Genomic DNA, 21,836 nt, shown 5'->3' with positions numbered 1-21,836 from the left:
GAATAATTTCTGAATGGGATTTTCACTCAAAATAGTTCTACAAGCAAACCTGCCAAATCTTTTGTTTGATTTTGACCATTGTAAAAGAGATTCAGAGCAGCACAATGTAATGTTAGCTTGCACTAAGACTTTAGCAAGTGTAAGCATTCATTGTTCAAACTGTGTTTCTCCTGATATATTCTATTTATACTTTTGCTTCTTTGCTAAAGATTTAGATGCATCACTTACTTGGAAAAAAATAAAATAAAATAAACAGTACATTTTGCACATTGTTTCTACTCTTATAAAAACTTTTTTGAAATGTTTAATCTATAGCATAAAGGTGAATGTTACTCTTTATAAGTCAGAAATTGTTGTTGTGGTTCAAAAGAATTGTTGAACATATTATGGAATTCAGAAGTGTGTTTTAATATTCCAGTGTGTTTCCATTGTTTAGTTTATTTCAATCAAGCTTTTATGGGCTATCAAGTATTTAACACTGAAAAAAAGCTCCTCTGCTGTGGATTTAATTGAATTTTTCCATTGTTAATATTTTTGTCTAAAAACATATGGTTCTAACTACTGTTCCATCTATAATTAACAGGAATAGGAGGAACAGAAGTTCTTCAGTGTCACTATTAACTCGTCAGATTTAGACCAGTAAATCCATGAGACAATGGTTTAAATTCTTTTCAAAGATTGAGCAATAACATCCTTTATGTTGTAGAATATTACATGTAATCTACCAGCTAATCTGTATAAAATAATGAAGAACAGACTTCTTGCAGCTGTTTCATTAGAAAGAACTAGATTTTAATCTGTGAGGATTTCCACTAGGATGATATACTGAAAAAATAAAATAGCAGTTCAGTTTGCCTTTAATATTGCCTTTATTATTTTTTAACGATGGATTGGATATATTTCAGTCCTTTAGGGAGCATTTTTTATTGGCCAATACCAAGAACAACTTTCTCCCCTATATTAATTTAGATCTGCCAGTCTATGAGCAAGCTGAATCAAGGATCTTACTCCCAGCCACTTCTTGCTCACAAGTGTTACTGAGAAGGGTCAACATATTGGGTTCATTAACCGTGCTTAGATCTCCGATGTGAACAACCCATACAAGGTGGCAACACAATCAAATTTCTCACTGATGAATGGATCTTGTGTTCAGCAATTAATGAATCTGAATAATTTGATTCTCTTAATTTCATGCATATAAATGGAACTATCTCCTACAGCACAATTTCCTGTATCCTCATCTGTGTTTATATTTTGGGACTTTCACCCTTTCTCTGAAGGCGCATTCTTGTTGGTTCAGTCAGCACCAGTGGCTCTTGTATAACAGTTGCTGAGTAATTTTTCCCTAAAAGTTCAACTTCCAATTTCTGTCCAACTTTGCTGAGTTCTGTGGGAACATATGCAAAAGCCAGACTTCGCTGGGCACTGTAACTGAAACTTCCAGATGTGGTGTTGCCAATAACCTGGAAGAAATTAAAAAAATAAAATAAAATAAAATAAAATAAAATAAAATAAAATAAAATAAAATAAAATAAAATAAAATAAAATAAAATAAAATAAAATAAAATAAAATAAAAAGTGAATGCATGTTGAAAATAAGCATTAAACTTTTTTTTTTTTTTTTTTTTTTTTTTTTTTTTAAAAAAAGCTATACACCTCAGATACTAATTTTGGATTATACACAATACACATCAAGTAAGTTTCAAGTGCATCATACAGTTCATAACATTCTCAGTGGGTGGCTTCACCTTAAACTGGGTAGGTTTTGCTCCCTGAAAAAACAGTTTGTTCCTATTTTATTCAGTTAAGTTTTAACTGAGAACAAAAACTGTACATATATGTGTATATATATATATATATATAAAGTTTTATAGATATATAAATTATATACAATAATATAACTGCTAATAAGTGCTTCAACATGTAATATGAGCTGAACTGCAGAGGCCTAAACTTCACTGCCTTTTTTTTTTCTTTTATGCAAATTTCAAAAATTATCTTAGGACAATTGTGAATTTGCAAGAAGATTTAGTGGGTGATGTAGTACTTTAGTCTAACTCCAGTTTCTATGGTAGTATTCCACATTTTCACTACAGAAATGTACAGTTAGTCTTTGCTTCCTGCTTGATGATTAGAAAATGGTATCATACCTTCAAAGTGTTCTGTGACAGTAAAACAAAAATACTATATTCACACTTGAAACACAAAGTTAGATTCTGTTCATGAGGAATTAACTTTAGGCTCTTGTAACATGATCTATATAGTCCTTACCTTCCCATTATGCCACACACTTTCATTTCCCTCTGGATCAACATCATCTGTTTCCAGGGTGAGATATACCAGTCGTCGTTTGAGCCCCTTTTCTTTAATCTGCTTCAGTGTTTGCTTTCCTATAAAGTCTGCTGGCTGAAAAAATAGCAGATAATAATGATATTTAGATTATTCAGGTTATGCAAAAATGTTAGAGAGAAAAATATTTGTGTTCATTTGTTTTCCTAGTATTTATTTATTCTGAATGAAATGCAGGTTAAATCAAAGTTTTGATGTATATTGTATCTTGTGTCTTGATACTTTATACTGATATATTGTATCTTGGTAATTTCATTCAGTATACTAGTTTTTCTAGAGTTTAGGCTTTTCAGTATTCATAATTTCAAATGTAGTAGGAACACGTACATAGGAAGATGTGTGCCCAGCTAAAGTGGTGAGCCAGAAGACTCACAAAGAGTTTCATTTCAGTTTCTATTAAATAAATGGGATTCCAATACGAATATCCTATAGCATTGGCTTCCCTCTGTGGACACTCATCCATTTCAATGCTATGAGCAACCACAGCAGTAACTTGGTACTAGTTTGCTTTGGTGTCTCAGTGGCAGGGTGCAGAGCTGGCAGCTTTCACCATGTTCTTGTTTTAAGCTATGTTTTCTTCCCGCAGGCACCATTTTATGGGAAACTAAAGAACATTAGATACAGAATACTACTGTCATTTGGAGTTCCCTTTTCCATCTTGCCTAAGAAGACACAAGTACATTTCTAGCAGATGGCGTAAATGTGTGACAAGTACTGGGGTTGCCATCTGTAAAGCTTGGAATCCCAAAGGATGTATGTGACAGTATTCACTGCATGTGATGATGTTGAGCTGGCTGAACTAGCCTGATTCCACAGCCCAGATCACAGATATGAGCTTGTTTTGCCTGCCAGTAGCTGTGAAACTGACTTGCCTCACACTGCTGTCTCCTAGGTCTTAGATGTAACTTCCTTACTTGGTTGGCTGGGAGCAAATTGGAAAAACAAGCTGTAGAAAGAATTGTTAGAAAATTGGTGGTCATGGACAGAATGCTTCAAGAGCCAAAAGAAAGCCTCTTTCAATGATGCAGACAGTTCAGACAGAGGATGAAATAGTAATTAGACTGGATCTGTGCAGGAAATACGAGGAACAGTGTGTTATAAATTCTGCCTTTTTTTTTTTTTTTTCCATTATTTTTTTAGTTTAAAGGCATAGATCAGACAGAACAAAAGACTTGCATTCAACTAATTTGCCAGATCCACATCATCCTGGCCTGTGGGCAAGAAAAATAATAGCAGTTACAAGTTCTAGCTTTACAGCCTTTGCTGAGAAGATGAGTAACAGTGAAAGCTATTTTAAGGCACATGGTCCTAGGTCAATGTGACAGTTCTTGTAGCAGGATTTCTGAAGCAGGATTTCTAGTCATTTGGTGAGTGCTTAGGAGAAGGAAGGGAAATATTGTTGAAGATAAAATGCTATTTCTGGTAATGTTCTTTAACTTCTGTAGAGAATTATACCACTTAGATCTATCCTAGAACTATATTTGAAATACATTTGTAGTTAGTGCTCTGTTTATGGAGAGAAGTTCAAAATAAATAGTTCTAAAGTGCTGTACTCTGAGAATTTGTCATTGTCACTCCTTATGCGTCAGCACTGAATCATTATTTTGCAGTAATAACGGAACTACAAGTACAACCTATTGTACTTGGAATACAGTATTACACAGTTAGAAAATGTTCTTATTACTGTACGTCTTGTTCAGGTTCACATACATCTGTGTATAGGCTCTGAAGAAACTATTAATGCACTGATGAATTTTGAAAGACTGGACTATGCAAGCAATTGTACAAAACAACTGACGTCATGTACCAGCTAAGGACAAGTTAGACTGAAAATCATTGTGGATCAACTAAAGATAAAGACTTGTGCCCCATTTTGGGGAAAGGCAGCATGAAATACAGCCCACATCAGAAAAAGACAGGACTGTGAGGATTGACTTGTGAACTCTCAAGATGTGTTGGAAAAATATAAAGCAAGGATCTCAAATCAGACAGTAAGTAGTTACTGGGTAGTTCCTTGTCATTTTTCATAGAATTGCTTTTGTGTTACACAGGAATATTTATGACAGGAATAACCTACAAGTAGAAACACAAGTGGGATGGTATACCACAGCATGACACACAGACTAATATGCTTCGCATGAGACAGAGAGATACCTAAGAAGCAAATATACTACACGTGAAGTTAGCACTGAATCAACCCCTTCCTAAACATGCCAATGTAGCATTTGTTGATTAGTCTCAAGGAATCTAACCATGGAACTAAACACAAGTATTCAAATAAAATGGCCTGTGACCTAGGGCCTCCACCTGCCGAACCAGGAGAGGATAGGTCTCCCTTCAGCCTCACATCCTATTATCAACCCAGTGTGGATGTTATGGCTGGCACATTAAGGCCATCTAAAATGGCAGTAGGAATGTCTTTAAATCCCCATCCTTAGGTCTGTTAGTAATATCAGAGTGATGTCATACAGGACTCTCAGAACTAGTTTCTGACTCTATTCTTTTGCTAGATTAATTAATTAAAAGAATTAAATTATTCTAATTTATGTCCTATTTCTCTACTGAGTCACCCTGCAGTTTTCCAAAAACAAAAAGAATTGTAACCCACAACTTTGGAAATGCAGTATCACATAGCATTGACATAGCTCTGTACTGACAGCATGGCTTCCTTTTTGTGGAGTATTCAGGTACTTGTAAATGCACGGACGTAGACAGAGATGAAAAGCCTTCAAAACATGTATCATTTTCATGTTTGTTTTTTTGTTGTTGTTGTTGTTTTTTGTGTGTGTTTTCTTTTTTTTTTAATTCAAAGTTTTTTGTTAATTTTTACCTCTGTAATTTCCTATTTACAAATGAAAAAATACTTTCTATAAAGGCTAATGCATCAATCATAATCAGAGCCTTGAGTACGACCTGGTAGCATATGAGTGCTGCTTTAATGGGTCATTTGAGATTAACCGTATAGATGACAGTTAACTCCTGTTTATCTACTTGGAACCTTGAGGTTGACAGCAAATAAATAAATAAATCTGACTTTCATTCATTGATTACCTTTTAGGTATGGAAACAATTACAGAAAACTCTAAGCACCTTGCCGGTTTTAGAATCTACATATTTCTGGAACATTCTTTGCCTATTCATTGCAGATAAAAAACGAAATTCTTGCCCAGATTGATTTCTGCTGGGACAGACTTTTGACCCAGATCACTGTGTAGTCCTTATGCTACCTGGAGATGGATCTAGGGGCTTTCATGAGATGGGCTTGTTCTGTGTGGATTTATATTCCTTGAAGTTTAAAAAATTTCTTGTCTTTTTAGAATTCAGACCTGCAAAAATAACCCAGAGGTAACCTAGAATTCAGACTTTGCAAAATACATACACACCCACATCCATGCAGTCTGCAAAAATGAGTATATAGATATGTATATATATGTATGTATATAAAATGAGTATATAAATGTGTATATACATACATGAACATACACTTATATGAACATTATATCAACATAGCTGAAAATCTATGACTGGACATCAGTGTATATAATATATATATATATCTATGTATATATATATATCTATGTATATACACACACACACACATTTTAAAAACATTTAAAACAACCTCTTAAGAAATTACAGCTATATGAATACAACTAAATCATTCTTCTTATTCTACAGTTTGTGGGTATCCACATCAATTGTACTGACCACATTTCCACCATTATTCATTTCTGATTTATGAGTAAGTGTGTGTGTATGTGTGTGTGCATGAGGCTTTTCATTCCAATCCAAACAGCATTTTGGAAACTGATTCATTCAAACTCATAATGTCTATTCTTGGTAACTGCTTCCTGTTTCTAGAAGAAAAATAGTCAGTCTGTTTCTATTTCTTTTAGGTTGTCACACTAAACATAATGCAAGATGAAATCCCATTCAAAACAGCATAAATCACTAATAGGAATATTCTGAAAAAAGAAAAAGAAAAAGAAAGAGAAAGAGAAAGAGAAAGAGAAAAAGAAAAAGAAAAAGGAAAAGAAAAAGAAAAAGAAAAAGAAAAAGAAAAAGAAAAAGAAAAAGAAAAAGAAAAAGAAAAAGAAAAAGGAAACAACAGAAACAAAGAATAGAAACAAAGGGAAACACCAAACAATTCCAACGTCAAGTGTCAAGCTCCTATTGTTCCTATACAATCACTTGACATGGAGAAACAATACAAAACTTTTACAGCTCAGAGTCTCATTAAGCTAAGCCTAAAACACAGAAGAATTTTCATTATCTTGGCATGAGTTCCCAAAGCACTAAGATGGAGCAGATGTAATGTTTTTCACGGTAAGTAAAAACACTTTTTAGAAGCAAGAAAAGGACAACATTTATGGCTTAGGTGTATAATTTTTGAGTGCATTTTAACAGACAGAAGCAAAAAAGAAAGGTTGTGCTTTTTGCCTTAAATTTTTGCCTTACCCTTCTCATCAGGCTTTCATCTTGTAACAGTTACTAGCACAAGATAAAACCACATTTTTTTTTTAAGACATTAGGAGACTTTAACCAATTAGGTGATTTGAGGCACAGTGTTATATCCTGAAAAGTTCAATTTAATTCAAATGTGTTTCAAATGTGCTTGATTTATAAGGCATACAGATACTGTTTCTAATTCTTCATTAAAATCTCTTGTTTCTTGCGGGATGTAAAAAATATAAATTACCTATAAAACTTTCAATGTTCTTTTTTAAATTGTGCAGCTTAGTAGAATTAAGTGTGGGTTTCTAGGAAAACAAATGTCATATCCCTTCAACATTAATTGGAAGGAAAGATATGCAAATCTCTTTTAATAACAAAGTATTGTAATTTATTTGGTATCCTGCTTATGAATGTGGGCTTACAGCCAAATTATGTACACAAAGCCACCCAACTGAGTTAGGCAGCACCAACAACTGCTGCAATCTGCTATAACCATTGCATTACAACACACTGGAGACAGCATTAATGCAATATTTTGAAATTAATTATTTTTACTTGGATGCTCTTGAATTATTTCAGGGTATCACTCCAAATGATATCACAGGGTGACAACTGAGGATCATTTTACTCCACAGGTGGCAAATATTTGATAATTTTATTTTTCTGCAGCAAACCAAAGCTGCAGTTTACACTACACAAAACAGTTTTCAAAGGGATTTATGGACAGTCAGTATGTATGGCACCTGCATCTTTCATTCAATCTGTCTAAGTCCTTCTTGTACGCAAATGACCAGCTCTAAGAAATTGATAAGAAATAAACTCCTGATAAAATGTTGAATTATTTTGGCTCACAATTCCTAGCTCAGTGGGTGTCTATTGTGTTATGAACACAGTGGGAGTGACCTAGGAGTGAATTTTATACAGTCAACAAAATCACCACAGATATTTTTCCACTGTATTTCATGCTCTGTGTAAATTAATGGGATAAATCTTCTGTTTTCATGACCCTCTGTACACCAGATGAAGTAACAATAGAATATGATAGAGTATTATATAGAGTATTCCACACCTAAATCTTAATTTGAATAGGGACAGGATTTGGGTGGAAAGGTACGTTGAATAAATGTTATAGGCATAATAAACATAGAGTGACAGAGAGAGAGGAAAAAAAATAATAATAAAAAAAAATAAAGGTGTCCTCCTCAAATACACTGGGTCTAGTACCTCTTAACTGTCACTGTTCTTTTTCATATCTTTCTGCCTTTCCCCAACCACATTATCCCTACTTAAGTAAAATCTCTTTCTTCTCCCCTCTCTCATTTTCTTGCTTGGAGAAGGGGTGGCACAAAACACTGCATTATTCCAGGTTTTGGAGTGGGGTCAGTGATCACTACTATGTTCGTTCCTCTCTGAACAGGAGGGATGTGAGTCAGAGACAGGGAAGGATAGACAGACATTTACAATAAGGGGGAATTAACAGAAGCTGTAGCAGGTTGGCCTGTCCAGCACTGAAGGGCTGGAGCTCTGCTCCCTGCACACTCAGTCAGCAAATATTAGGCATTCCAAAAATCAAGACTGCATTATATGCTTTATACTGCAAGAAGAAGCAAGAAGATAAAAATCAATCACTTACTATGATCTTCCAAATACGCTTCCCATTTTAAAGTCAGTGGTTATTTAAATAAAACAAAATTCAATTAAAAATTGGAAGCAGATGCAAATGGCTAAAAGAGGTTGTTTTTCTGGCAACCCCTTTTCACTCCTTGCCTCCAACCCTCTGAAACCTACGAGTCTCCTGCAGGTGAAAAGTTTTGATCTCATACCACTGCTTAACAGTGCTACAAGCTACATGATATAAGTGTAGAGTCAGAAAGTAGTACCAGATCATAATAGCATTTTACACTCATGATGATATAAATGACCATGTATGCACCAATGCTGCAGAGAATCAGAGCCAGCATGTACGTCTTACTTTCTTCCAGTTCAACTCTTTGGTTGTTCTTTCTCAAAACTGCACTTGTAAAATGATGAAAATAACTTTTTTTTCCTAGAAATATCCATTGTTCTTTGCTTTACTAAAGCAGAACACCCCTCTTTAAACGGTGGTAACACAAAGACTTAGACTGGCACAACTGAGGGGCAGTTCTGGCAGAGTGGAATGGAGGGAGACAAAACAACTGTAAAGAGGAGGGCGTGAACATGTAAGACTGAACTTGCTACTTGAATTTGACAAAGGAATAAAATGATGGTGGCACAATTTAAAGCTGTTTATCTTAGTTTCCCATGGGATAACAAGTCATTTGTAGTTGTGCTGGAACGTAGGTCAATGTTCAAGGATGGTATCTTTGATTTACAGTCATTCACCATCTGCATTCTGCTGGGCATGTCACTCAACTTCTATTCATAAAAAATAAGGAAGTAATTAAACACTCACATTCCCAATAGGTGTAAACATAAAAGCCACCATAGAAATCCAATGCAAAAGTCAGAAGACATTAGACACTTTTTATCTTAGAAGCATTGTTTGACCTCTAAATGCAGGCATTTACAAGCTACTGTGCAGGCTTGGTAGAGATGAGACAGAAATAGTGAGAAGTCAACAGGGAAAGAAGCTGAAATGAAGCACAAGGCTAAAACAAATAGAAAGAAAGAAAGGAAGGAAGGAAGTGCTGGTATAGTGGGCCTAAGAAAAGAAAACACAAAGGGAGAGAGATTGTGGGTATAATCTGGTAGAAATACTACTAATACTAATACTACTACTACTAATAATAAAAGGTGAATCAGAGAATCGTAATATCATTAGGGTTGGCAAAGACCTTCAAGATCATCTGGTACAACCATCACCCTACTGCCATTGTCACCCACTAAGCCATGTCCATAAACACCATGTCCAACCTTTCCTTGAACACCCCCAGGGACGGTGACTCCACCACCTCCCTAGGCAACCTGTCCCAGTGCCTGACTGCTCTTCCTGAGCAGAAATGTCTCCTCATTTCCCACCTGAACCTCTTCTGGTGCAACTTGAGGCCATTCCCTCTAGTCCTATCTCTAGTTACATGTAAGAAGAGGCCGACCCCCAGCTCCCCACACCTTCCTTTCAGGGAGTTGCAGAGAGCAATAAGGTCTCTCCTGAGCCTCCTCTTCTCCAAACTAAACAACCCCAGTACCCTCAGCTGCTCTTCATAGGATTTGTGTTCCAGGCCCTTTACCAGGCCTTCACCAGGACCCGGCTCTTAGCCATGTTGAACCTCATCCCATTGGCCTCTGCCCATCAACCCAACCTGCCCAGGTCCCTCTATAGGGCCTTCCTACCCTCCAGCAGATCAACACTTCCCCCCATCTTGGTGTCATCTGCAAACTTACTGAGAGTGCACTCAATTCCCTCATCCAAAACATCAATAAAGTTATTAAAGAGGATGGGGCACAACACCGAACAAATAAATTGCCCCTGTAAATAAACAGGACTTCAGTAAAGAAACACTGTCTCTGATAAAGGTATTCCTACTAGCAGAAACAAATGCTACATATTAGCTAACCTCTCGCACTGAATGAAGCCGGGAAGAATACATTAGGAGGGAATCCAAAGGGTTTTTCTGTCATCTGCCGCATTTCCCTCCCAGTGAGCTGTTGCTGAAGACAGTGCCCAGAAGATGGCAGTCTTGTACATAGCACAGCAAATAATAGAAAAACAAATCAAAATAAAACAAAACAAGAACAAACAAAAAAATAGTTAAATATGGAATTTTGTAGCAGTATACTCCTGAAGATTGTTGTCACTACTGGATTCACGTGGAAAATCATTCTGAAAGAGTTTCTTGTTTTTCACTCTAACATTAAGTTTATTGGGTCCTCTATGCTCAATAGAAAATCAGGCTGTTTTAAGAATAAGCTACTAACAATCAGCCACTTGAGAAAACTGTAAATGCACATGCTCGCAGATTTTGAAGACACAAGCATATTCTGAAAAGACGAAGGAAATAATATTTTATTTCTGTATGTCAGTAGTGAACATAATAATCAGTTATAACTTTGAAGTATGGTAAGAAAATATTTTCTAACATAAGGATGGTGAATTGTTAGACTAGACTGCCCAGGGAGACTATAGTACCTTCAGGACTGGGAGGTCTCTTTAATTTTACACACAAAATTTTATACATACAGCAAGGTAAACAAAGAATGAGACTCTGGAATTAACATTTGGTAATTGTTTATATTTTCTACGGTATTTGACAAAAGAGTTACATTTAAACCATGATTTTGAGAAATAAAAAGCATTTAGAGATGATATACCACCTGAACCATACAAAGTTGAAAATGTCAGGTGGAACTAAAATGGTAGCCTGTTATACGAAGCAAAGAGTTGCAACTTTTTCTTTTCTAAAGATGTCCTGTGAATTTCCTGCCACAAAGCCAATTAGGACCCTACAGAATATTTAGTAGCAGTGCTTATTCATGAGAAGAAATATTAGTGAGTGAGGCTATCTAAGAACATTTAGTAAAACAAGATGAATAAAAAGATAACAGGTATTAAAAAAAAAAAAAAAAGAATCCCACCCCTGAAACAGGAAGATTTTCTTAAGAATTTACAAAGATGACATGCACACTAAATTGAAAATCCTACTACCATAGGATTTAATCACGGTCCATTCTGCTCATCTGAGGAAGCAGCTAACACCAACAGAAGAAAGAAGGGGTACTAAACAGAAGCCAGAGGAAGATACATAGAACGATACTATCCTTCTGGTCTTAATTGATAAAATGAAACTTGCCACAGAAATCTTGAGAACAGGTTTACTTGCTGTTGTGCTATAATAGATTGTGAAGAAAAAAAAAATCAACTTAAGCTTTGAAGATTTTTTTCCCACTACTCATCACAAATAAAATTGTCTATATGTACCTGAAGATGATATATACACTAAGACATTTACACACAGAGAAATATGAGAATTTTATGGGGAATTTACATCTCTTCATATTTATTTGCCAGACATTTGAATGTTCTTTTGTGGAAATTAAAATATTTCTGATTGTATTACCTTCATTGTCATTTGGTGGTTCATTCACTTTCATCTGTTTATGAGCTGTTTACATTTTCCATGACATACCACTCAAGATTCATGCATATTGAAGTTAAGTCTTTCTGCCCATTTTGTGAGCTATTTCAGCTACTTGTTGCACAGTAAGAAGCACTCTGTAATAATTAGCTGAATAGTTTATTTTGGTTTTAATTTACGCAGAAATAAACCCTCTCCAGTTGGGGGTGAATGGTTAAAGGAATAATCCCTGTCAGAAATTTCCTGCAGACCAAGAATGCAAACAGAAGGATTTGTTGCTTATCTCATGGACTTTTTGAAAAAGAGTTTCCTTAACAATAGGAACAGGTGATAATGGGAGGTCTATGCCATGCCAAATGGACACCAAACCAGATGCAGAGAATTGTAACTAAAAATGGGACTCACAACCCCAAGCTGCCAAGAAGCAGAGTAAACAATCTCACATGGTGCTTCATGCTACAGTGTTTAGATTGCTTCCAATATCTGAGTTAACTCAGGTACCTCCGCAGTGTCAACATACAGTCACAACTGCCCTCTTCTCTCAGTCAGTAAACAAACATTGATTATTTCTTTCTTCACATTAGTTAAAAAAAAAAAAAAAACTGGCAAATGTTTTAGGCTGACATTCTGCATCTGTGCTAGATGTTCACTTCACATGTATTTGTCTACCATGAATAGCCATGCAGAGAAGAGTGCAGAGCAGTAAAGAAAGAATTGCTTCATGCACATTCGTGCCTTTGCATGTTCTGCATGAGCATTTTGGCATATAAACTTCTCCTGTATATGGCTGCTTTCCTACCTATACTTAAAACAAAACAAAACAACCAAACAAACAACCAAATAAAAACAGGCATATCAAATGGAAGTAGAAAGAAAAACAACAATGACATTATTTTCCATTTCATCTCTCTGCTAATGCTTTCCTCAAGATGGGAAAGTCCTTGGTGATTAAATAAAACTTTAACCTAACAGACAAGACTCCATATTTCCTTTGCATATGACACTTCCTCTGACCAGGGCAAAATTACACAAACCAATGGAGACAGCTGTAGCTTGACTACATGTAGGAAGGGCCACTGTCATCCATTCCAGTGGATGAGCTCCATAATTGGGCAGGAATAACTTCAGAACTTGTATTTCATGCTAGAGCACACACTGATATTAGACTGGGGTAAGAATGGATATTTCATCAACCCTGCATTAAAGCAATCATGATTTAACACATATGGAGAGGTTTAACAGTTTGAGAGAAAAAGTATATTCCCGTGTTTGTTCTTCTTATAACCAGTACACTCATCGTATATAGACAAAAGCACCTTTTTATGTTTAACTTGAGTCTGTAACTCTTGCCTACCCAAAGATAAAGATTTATAGCTTATATGGAGCTGTAACTTAAAAGTTTGGGATTATTTTTATCAGTTCCACAGTGCCTCCATATGACATAATAAAAATTATCAAGTGTCATATATTATCTGATTTTTTATCCTTTTCAGATATAAGGAAAATGTAAGTAAGAATATAATTTGTCCCTGTATTACACTACATCATTATAAAGAATGAATACTTCAAAATAACTACTTTCTCTTCTTACACTCCCTTATGTAAAAACATTGGCACTTTCTCTATTTTACAGATGAAAATCCAAAGCAAAAGATTAAACCAGAAATACAGCCTAATTCAGGGCACCTAACGTGGAATACCTAGGCCCTGGTTTTTAGGTTAGAAACTTCACATCTACTGTGCAGGTAACTGCTGTTTGAGTCAATAAACTAGCTGGTAGCAACAGATGGCATTGGAGCTGCACAGCAAAGGTTTCACAGTGTTTTATGAAAAATTATTCTTTTTGACACAGTTTGGACATATGGTTTATTTTTAATTTGGACTAGAAAAGAAAATTACAAGCAATTTCTCTATCTATTAGAGTGCAATAGAGTTTGATTTCCTAAAATATTAATATCATGTGAAAATGGAGTTGCTAATAAAGGGAGATAAGATAATATGTTTTCACTTTTATCACATATTTAAATTCAACTAGTCTCATTCTCTGAAATTCAAATCAGACAGTAACAATTTACAATGGAGGATCACTTCAGAAATTATGTCAAAAACTACATTTTTTTACCAAAATGAAACCTTATATTTGACTCAAATTTGAGTTGTCAGTCAGCAGTTCTTCTGAAAAATCCAAAAACTCTACCGAAGTGATAGACAGAGATAAAGGTGCTATAGACAACTCCTTTAACAAGACTAAGCAAGTCAAATGTTTTCATAATATGAACAGGTTTGTTCAGCTTTTCTATGGACAATATGTGTTTGCAAAAGCACATAAAAAATTTATCTAGAAAAATAAACCACACTCGAGTTATTTTTGATATTGATTTAAATTAAATTAAATTTATTACTTAAATTTACTACTTGCAAATTTCTCATCTAAGATATAATTTTGTTACCAAGAAGCATTTAAATATGCATATATTAAAGATACTTCATAATTATTCTTGAATAATGTGAAAATAGTTGGTCAGTTTGTTTTCTAATACCTATTCTATTCTACAGATAATTACATTTTTCTTTTTATACACTTAATATAACCTTGTACATAATGGAACACTTTAAAAATCATAGGACATATACCTTGTTTAGCTTTACAAAATATTCCAGTCCGGCTTCCAAGGGATTTGTGTCACAGTTCATCTGTTAAAAAAAAATAAAAGGCCATCTATACATGAGGGACTGAGGGACTATCACAGGTTTTACTTTCATTATTATTACTATTACTATTACTATTACTATTACTATTATTATATGAAATCTTCTTTTTACTCCTGGGTCAATGTCATCTACACTACTGATGTGCAGCCTCCGTTTGAATACATCATAAACTTTCTATATGTGACTTGAAGCAGAATATCTGCTATTATCCTTAATATAAAGCTTAGATCTGTAAATCTTTCACTTAACTTTCAGTATGCAAAGTAATACACACTTCAGTAAGAAACAAGACTTTGGAACCTGCAGAAGCTTGAATAACTGAGGTATGAACATTAACTGTAACACACAAAAATGCCTTATCTGGAGATGAAAATAAAATACAATGCCAGCTTTTTTTATCACTTTCCCATCAAGGGGAAGAGGGACATATGGTTTGTTAGGCAGCAAGAATGAAAGTGGTTATACATAGACAAAGGGAAAGGATTCCCAAATGTCCAGCATTTCACCTTTGTGAGTTCTTTTCTTTCCAAAGAATTAGAAAAAAAAATCAGGTAAGCAGAAATTATAATGATTTTCCACAAATTCTCTAGCTCCCCTGAGTAGTTCTTTACTGTGAATGAGCAAATTCATCAGAAAGAAGCTAATGAGAAATGAAAAAGTTCCAAACACATTATGAAGTAAAAATAATTGGCCTCCCATGACATAGTTACAACAAAAATAAAATGTTTTCAGAACCTATCGGCCAAACCTTTGATTTCAGAAGACTAGAGCTCAGCAAAACCCTCATAATTTTGCACAAGATACAAAAACATTGTTAAATCAGCATAAGTGTCTCTTTGCCAGTAAAGAAATGTTGTGTAGTAGTTATATTTATTTAGAAAAGACATCGTTCAGAATAACAGAGTTTTTGCCTGTTCAAAGTAAATTTTATTTTCATGCTAAACTTAGATACTGGAACAAATACTATATACTATATACAAATACTATAGTTAAGTCTAACTATAAGATGTATAGTCATAATGAAATAAAGAAAATAAACAGAGATAATAATTAAAAAGTTTTATTTCCTGACCTCTGCCCCCCAGGCTCGGAAGCCCTTTTCTAGCCTTAAAGCATTCAGAGCATATGTTCCAAAGTTGTCAATTCCCTCTTTTTGGCCAGCTTCCATGATTGCACTGTAAAGAGCTACAGAGTCTTCTTTTCTATGATACAGCTCCCAGCCCAATTCACCTGTTTGACAAACAAGACTAGCAGTTTAATCAACTCAACAATGAAACAATCCTAATAAGTGCAGTCTCTTCATTGGTAAAAGTGGGGATCACTGCTGTGTTAATTCACATTAGAGGTCAATTCTGCAATCATATAGAAAGTCAAATTCCCTGCAAGAACTACAAGAGTAGTTCTTGCCCTAGATCTTAAGCAGAGGTACTATTATTTTAATTTAAACTGTAACTGAAACTGTAACATGGAAGGGGAAAGTGTAGAAAGGGAACTATAAAATATAACTGGTAAGGGAAGGTCATGTAGTGAACTCACAATTAGCAATGAAGTTCAAAGGCATTACAAGCAGGTGATGAGTTGGCAAGCAAAGAGCTTGCCGAGTGTAAATAAGAATAAAGTGAGTATGTTTCATCACTTCAGCTGCTTCAGAATGCCCTGAATTTAGTTCATTGAAGTAGAGATGGAAATAAAAAGAAATAAAAACTAACTGAGAAAAACAAATACTCAGCACTTCAGTGTTACATTTTGAAGGCACTTGACAAACAATAATATACGGTAATCCAAAAACAATTCCTGACATTGGTTTTGCAGCAAATACCACAGAGGTTATCAGAACTGGCCTTTTGTTCTGTAAAATAAATATTTACACCATAGGGTATTGTAGAGAAGAGGGTCTTGGAAAATTTGGAACAGACCATGACCAGAACACATCTGAAAAATCAATGTACTGCATTTTCTTACACATTTAAAAATAAAGTGTGGTGCATCTACTACCTATGAATACATAATGAGATTTATTTTTCAATCTATTTTTAGCTTTAGTCTTTTTTGTCCTCTTTCCTTTTTTATTCTGTCTTTCTTCTCTATCACTTACCTGTGTATGATATCCTAATGGCAGTAACAGCAATATCGGAGAGTTTCAAATGTTTAGACTGGAGAAACTTAAATGAAACATCACTCAGATCCTCAGCTGTCAACTTCTGGAGGACCTGTCGTGCATATGGACCTGCTACACCAAGTACTCCCATCTCATCTGTCACGTTTTCTATGTCAACTTTGTATCCACCTCTCACTATCTCCTCTTCTATCCATCTGCATGTAAAACACAACAGTGATGTTAATTTTATACATCAAAAATAACTGATTCATATAAACATTAAAAAGGAAGTGTTTTTTTTGTTACTGTCACCTTCTGTCGAGATAACCGGTATAGGAACACAGTTATCTGTGGTACAGTAATGAAAGCTGAGAATTTAAATGGGTGGAATCCCAAAATCACAGAATAGTTGAGAGTGGACAGGACCTCCGGGGGTTATCTAGTCCAATTCCTCCTTGAGCAGGGACACCTAGAACAGGATTCCCAGAACCACATGCAGGCATCTTTTGTGTATCTCCATGGAGGCAGACTTCACAACCTCTCTGGGCTTCCTATGCTGGTGCTCTGTCACCCACACAATGAAAAAAAAAAAACATTTGCTAATGTTTAGACAGAATCTCCTGTGTTGCAGTTTGTACCCACTGTGTCTTGTCCTGCCACTGGGCACCACCAAGAAAAGCTTGGTTCCTTCCTCTTTGCACCCTCCCTTCAGGCATTTATACATACATTGACAGGTTTTCTTATAAGTCTTCTCCTACCCAGGCTAAGCATCTCAAATCTCAAATCTCAAATCTCTCAACCTTTCTTCATAGGAGAGACGCTCCAGCCTCTTCACCATCTTTATGGCCCTTCACTGGATTCTCTCCAGAATGTCCAGGTCTCTCTTCTAATGGGGAGCCAAGAACTGGACACAGTACTCCAGGTATGGCCTCACCAGAACTGAAGGGAGGAGAATCTGCTCAACCTGCTGGCAGTATTTTGCCTACTGCAGCACAGAATACCATTAGCTTTCTTTGCTGTAAGGCACACTACTGGCACATGTTCACCTTGGTGTCCACCAGGACCCCCAGGACTTTTCTGCCAAGCTTGTTTCCAGGTGGCTTGCCCCCAGTATTTATTGCTGCAAGAGGTTGTTCCTTCTCAGGTGCAGGACTCTGCAGTTCTTGTTGAACATCATGAGGCTCCTACCAGCCCATTTCATTAGACTGTTTAGGTCCTCTGGATGGCACTACACTGAAAACACCCTGGCATATCAGTCTGGCATATCCTACCAGTTTTATGTCATCTGCAGACTTGCAGTGGGTATACTATGCCCCATCATTCAGATCATTAATGAAGAAGGTGTTATACAAGACTGGACCCAGCATTGACCCCTGGTAGGTACACCACTCGTTACTGGCCTCCAACTAGACTTTGCACCACTGACCACCACCCTCTGGGCTCAGCCATTCAGACACTTTTCAATCCACCTCCCTGTCTGCCCATCTAGCTCATACATCAACAACTTGTCTACAAGGATCTTATGGGGAACAGTGTAAAAGGCCTTACTGAACTCCAAGTGGACAATACCCACCACTCTCCCCTTATCTACTAGGCTAGCCATTCCATCATAGAAACTTAACAGCTTGGACAAGCATGACTTCTTGGTTAATCCATGCTGACTACTTCTTTTCTATTTCCAAAATAAGAGAAAGAAGTGATATCGTAAGACTGAACATCAATCTGCCTTTGGATTCATGTGTTAATAAAACTTGATATACAAAAAGATATAAATACAATGAACGTAAGAAACCTCAAGATAAATTTCTGTGTTAACAGAAATGTACAAATGGGATTGTTGCTTCCTGAATATAATATTTACAGTATTGCCAGAAAGTTTAGTTTTGAGTCTTGCTTGAATTAAATGCATCACCTGGGTACTGTCTTTCAGGAATTTTGTAAAATAAATAAAAGAAATATATTTGAAATAATATAAGTTACTGTTTTGTTAAAAAGTGTTTAAAGATCTCAGGCCCAGGGGAGTACAAAATAAGATGATAGAAATTCTTTAGAAGTAAATACATTAGGCCTAGACTTTCTTACTTGCATTTGGTTCCTGAATGTGCCAATGGTCCTACTGGGACTGTTACGAAGCAGTACATTATTCATCATGTGTTAGGGCAGCAAATGTCAGTCCTTTATGTATTGATTCATTTTGAAGAACTGATTTGTCAGCAATCTCCCATAAGAATATTTTTTTTTCAGTATGTGTGTACAGCTACTAATAGCACTAGAAATGTCATTTCCAATGTGCATGTAATTGAAAAAAAAAACTACAACAACAACAAATGAAAACAAGTCAAGCTGCAACTGCTTCTAGCTCCTTTATTTCTTTTATTTCACTTTGTGACCCCAGAGCCCAAAGCAGAAGACATTATCACAGTATCAGGAAGACTGTATTACCCATCTCTGCTGGCCAGGTCATTGTATCTGGGGTCATCTGTGTTAAAAGCCAATTCTCTTTTTTGCGTAAGAGAAAACACTAGAAAGGGACAACTGTGCTGTGTTCCATCATACAATGCCAAATCCAAACAAGCTCAATAACAAAACAAGAACTACTCACATTAGAGTATATTACATAACTATCAGTAAATTATTCTATCCACCTTTTACACCAACAATTAATCCAGTATTCAACTGATAATATTTCAGGATTCAACTTGATTGAGTTTCTAAGAAACCAAGATCAATGAATAAGTAGAATTCTCTTGAAACTAGTGCAAGGATTATTGAGCAATAATTAAGAATTTGGCACTTAATAAAAAAGGTTTCTATATTAATGTGACTGTACGGCACTATGTACTTACTGTATCAAAAAAAAACTCACCTCAGATCATGGAGTTCTGACCCTGAGCCAGTTATAAGCATAAATTCTCCTGGATACAGTTGAGAGACTGTTAGTTCAGCATAAACTTTTCCTCTTGGTGTTAACATATGGCTTATATTTGTGGTACCAACCTACAGAAGACAATTTTTAATTATTAAGGATGCAAAGTAAAACCTTTGAATTCTTAAACATTATAAAATATATGGAAATATACATTTACTTGAAAGAATAAATTTATATATTTTTTCTGCTGTGCCTTAATAGGAGAGGTCACATACACAATTGGCCAGGCTTAAGATTTATAGTGGAAATTTTTCTTCATAGCAAAAATGAAAATTTTGAAATGAGATAAAACAATAACTTCATAAATATTTGTTAATTTTATATTAGACAAGACATTCTCAAGAATAGATTTTCAGTGCAAACAAAATCATTTTCAGTTTGCTGATTATCAGAATAAAAAATTTTACTTGTTATTGTCATAAATAATCTTTTTCAATCGTGATTAACATTTTCAGAGACAAAAAGGATAATATGTCCTTTGCTCCTTACTTAAAGAAAATAAATATTGAGCTGTGATATGCTTTTGTGGCCCTGATTTATGCACATTTTTCATATTTTATGCAGTTGTTGACTATTAATCTACATCTCTGTACATTTTGGTCAGATACTGTGTAGAAATGTGATCTCTAAAGGCAAAATTTCAACAGCTACTTAGCTATGGCTACAACATGTATGCATGTTCATACAGATACCATCCATACAAACAGAAATGTGCACCATAGCTGTTGTTCCGGTCTGATTCCAGAGACAGAATTTAATTTCTTTTAACTCATTCTGCTTTCATAAGAACCTTGTCAATCACCCGACCAGTGCCAGATTCCAGACAATGAGTGGAAAAAGTAAAAATATTGCAGATACTAACAGTCCTTTGCAAGGTCATGCTACATAAACACAGTTGTTGTTACACTACAGGTGCATAGTCAAATCTTCAGTTTGATGCTAGTCACACACAACCTGCTTGTGATAGAAGAGTATTTCCAGTAACTTCACTGCACTATTTTATGATGCAGACAAGCATGAATGGCACTAGAAATCAGACAGCTTAAATAATCAACTGTTGTGAAAGCTGGATTTTTAAGTTGGCTCATAAGTTGTTCATTTTGTTTGCTATCTTTCTTTTTAGCTTCAGCAACACTTATTAAATTCCATAGAAAGCACTCGCTATGTCTTCATGTTTCCTGCTTTATCTTGCTTTCCCTGCAACACATATTCAGCAAGTGTTATCCATGCCAGCTGATGACACAGTCACCTCAACTCTAACCCAAACTAGAGAAAAGACAAACATCAATCTATACTGCTATCACAAAATGAATACAGTAAAATATATGACTATATGGCAGTTCAAGTTCTCTTTTCTGCCAGACCTATGGGACACCATTCTTGTGTATAGCCTTTCCATTCCATTGGCTCTGACTTCTAAGAAGATATCTACCTCCATGACTGTAGTCTCAGTATACTTAATGTTTCCCTATACTTACTTCCTCTGTTATCTGAAGCAAATAAAACCATAATCTACAGGGAGAAAATAAATAAATAAAGCAAAACAAAACAAAACAAAACAAAACAAAACACAACTGTGCTAAAACGACAGAATCCCACTTCAGAAAGGAACAATCTGCTAGCTGGATGTGTATCTCTGAAGTTAGACATTCTGTGAGAGTGGTTGACAAAGGAGGAAGACAAATAGGACTCATGGAGCACTACCTGTCTGGTAGCAGGTCTGAGCCTTTATGTTCCACTGCCCTTCTCTGACACTTGCACTGTTCTGTAGCAAAGTTGGACAAGTCACAGTGCAAATTGTTGCCATTCACAATAGGTCTCCCTCCAAACGTGGTGGAGTAGCACTATTAAACACCAGTGAGGCTGGCAGCAAGGCCTTGTGTTTTTTGTTTGTTTGTTTTGTTGTTGGTTTTGCTTGTTAGTTTGTTTTTTAGTTTTTTGAAACAGAAGTGCTGAGGTACTACAGGCCAGCTCCTGTTCTCACCCCTGCCATGAGAGTGGTTCCAAAGAGTGGTTATCAAGATGGTGGCAGGCACTTTGTATATATTAGTATAAATATAAATATAGCAAATATAATATGTAATATAAATGTATGTTATATATATATACATAAACAAACTGAGGACTGAACTGAGGAGCAAGAATCAAAAACCTGAGCTATGTTGTCAGTGTGCCATTTCTGGGAACAGGATCGTATTCTGAGGATCTTGGAGCAGAGTCAGACTTGTGAAGAAAGAAC

General features: G+C 35.6%; 1 protein-coding gene across 1 annotated transcript in view; it reads right to left on the bottom strand.

Annotated features, from left to right (window-relative positions):
- Positions 1-422: 422 nt before the first annotated feature.
- DMGDH (dimethylglycine dehydrogenase) overlaps positions 423-21,836 on the bottom strand; it is a 47,844-nt gene continuing 26,430 nt past the window's right edge. Inside the window, exons 11-16 of the mRNA XM_082784293.1 lie at positions 19,535-19,665; positions 16,666-16,883; positions 15,643-15,800; positions 14,493-14,552; positions 2,272-2,406; positions 423-1,463 (exon numbers count right to left, since the gene is read on the bottom strand). Coding sequence (XP_082640419.1) covers positions 1,248-1,463; positions 2,272-2,406; positions 14,493-14,552; positions 15,643-15,800; positions 16,666-16,883; positions 19,535-19,665 — 918 coding nt within the window. The 3' untranslated portion in view covers positions 423-1,247. The remainder of the gene's footprint in view (positions 1,464-2,271; positions 2,407-14,492; positions 14,553-15,642; positions 15,801-16,665; positions 16,884-19,534; positions 19,666-21,836) is intronic.

The sequence above is a fragment of the Aythya marila genome, assembly GCF_965140915.1.
Source record: "Aythya marila genome assembly, chromosome: Z".
Taxonomy (NCBI): Eukaryota; Metazoa; Chordata; class Aves; order Anseriformes; family Anatidae; genus Aythya; species Aythya marila.
Note: the sequence above shows the minus strand (reverse complement) of the source record. Positions and strands in the feature narration are given on the sequence as shown.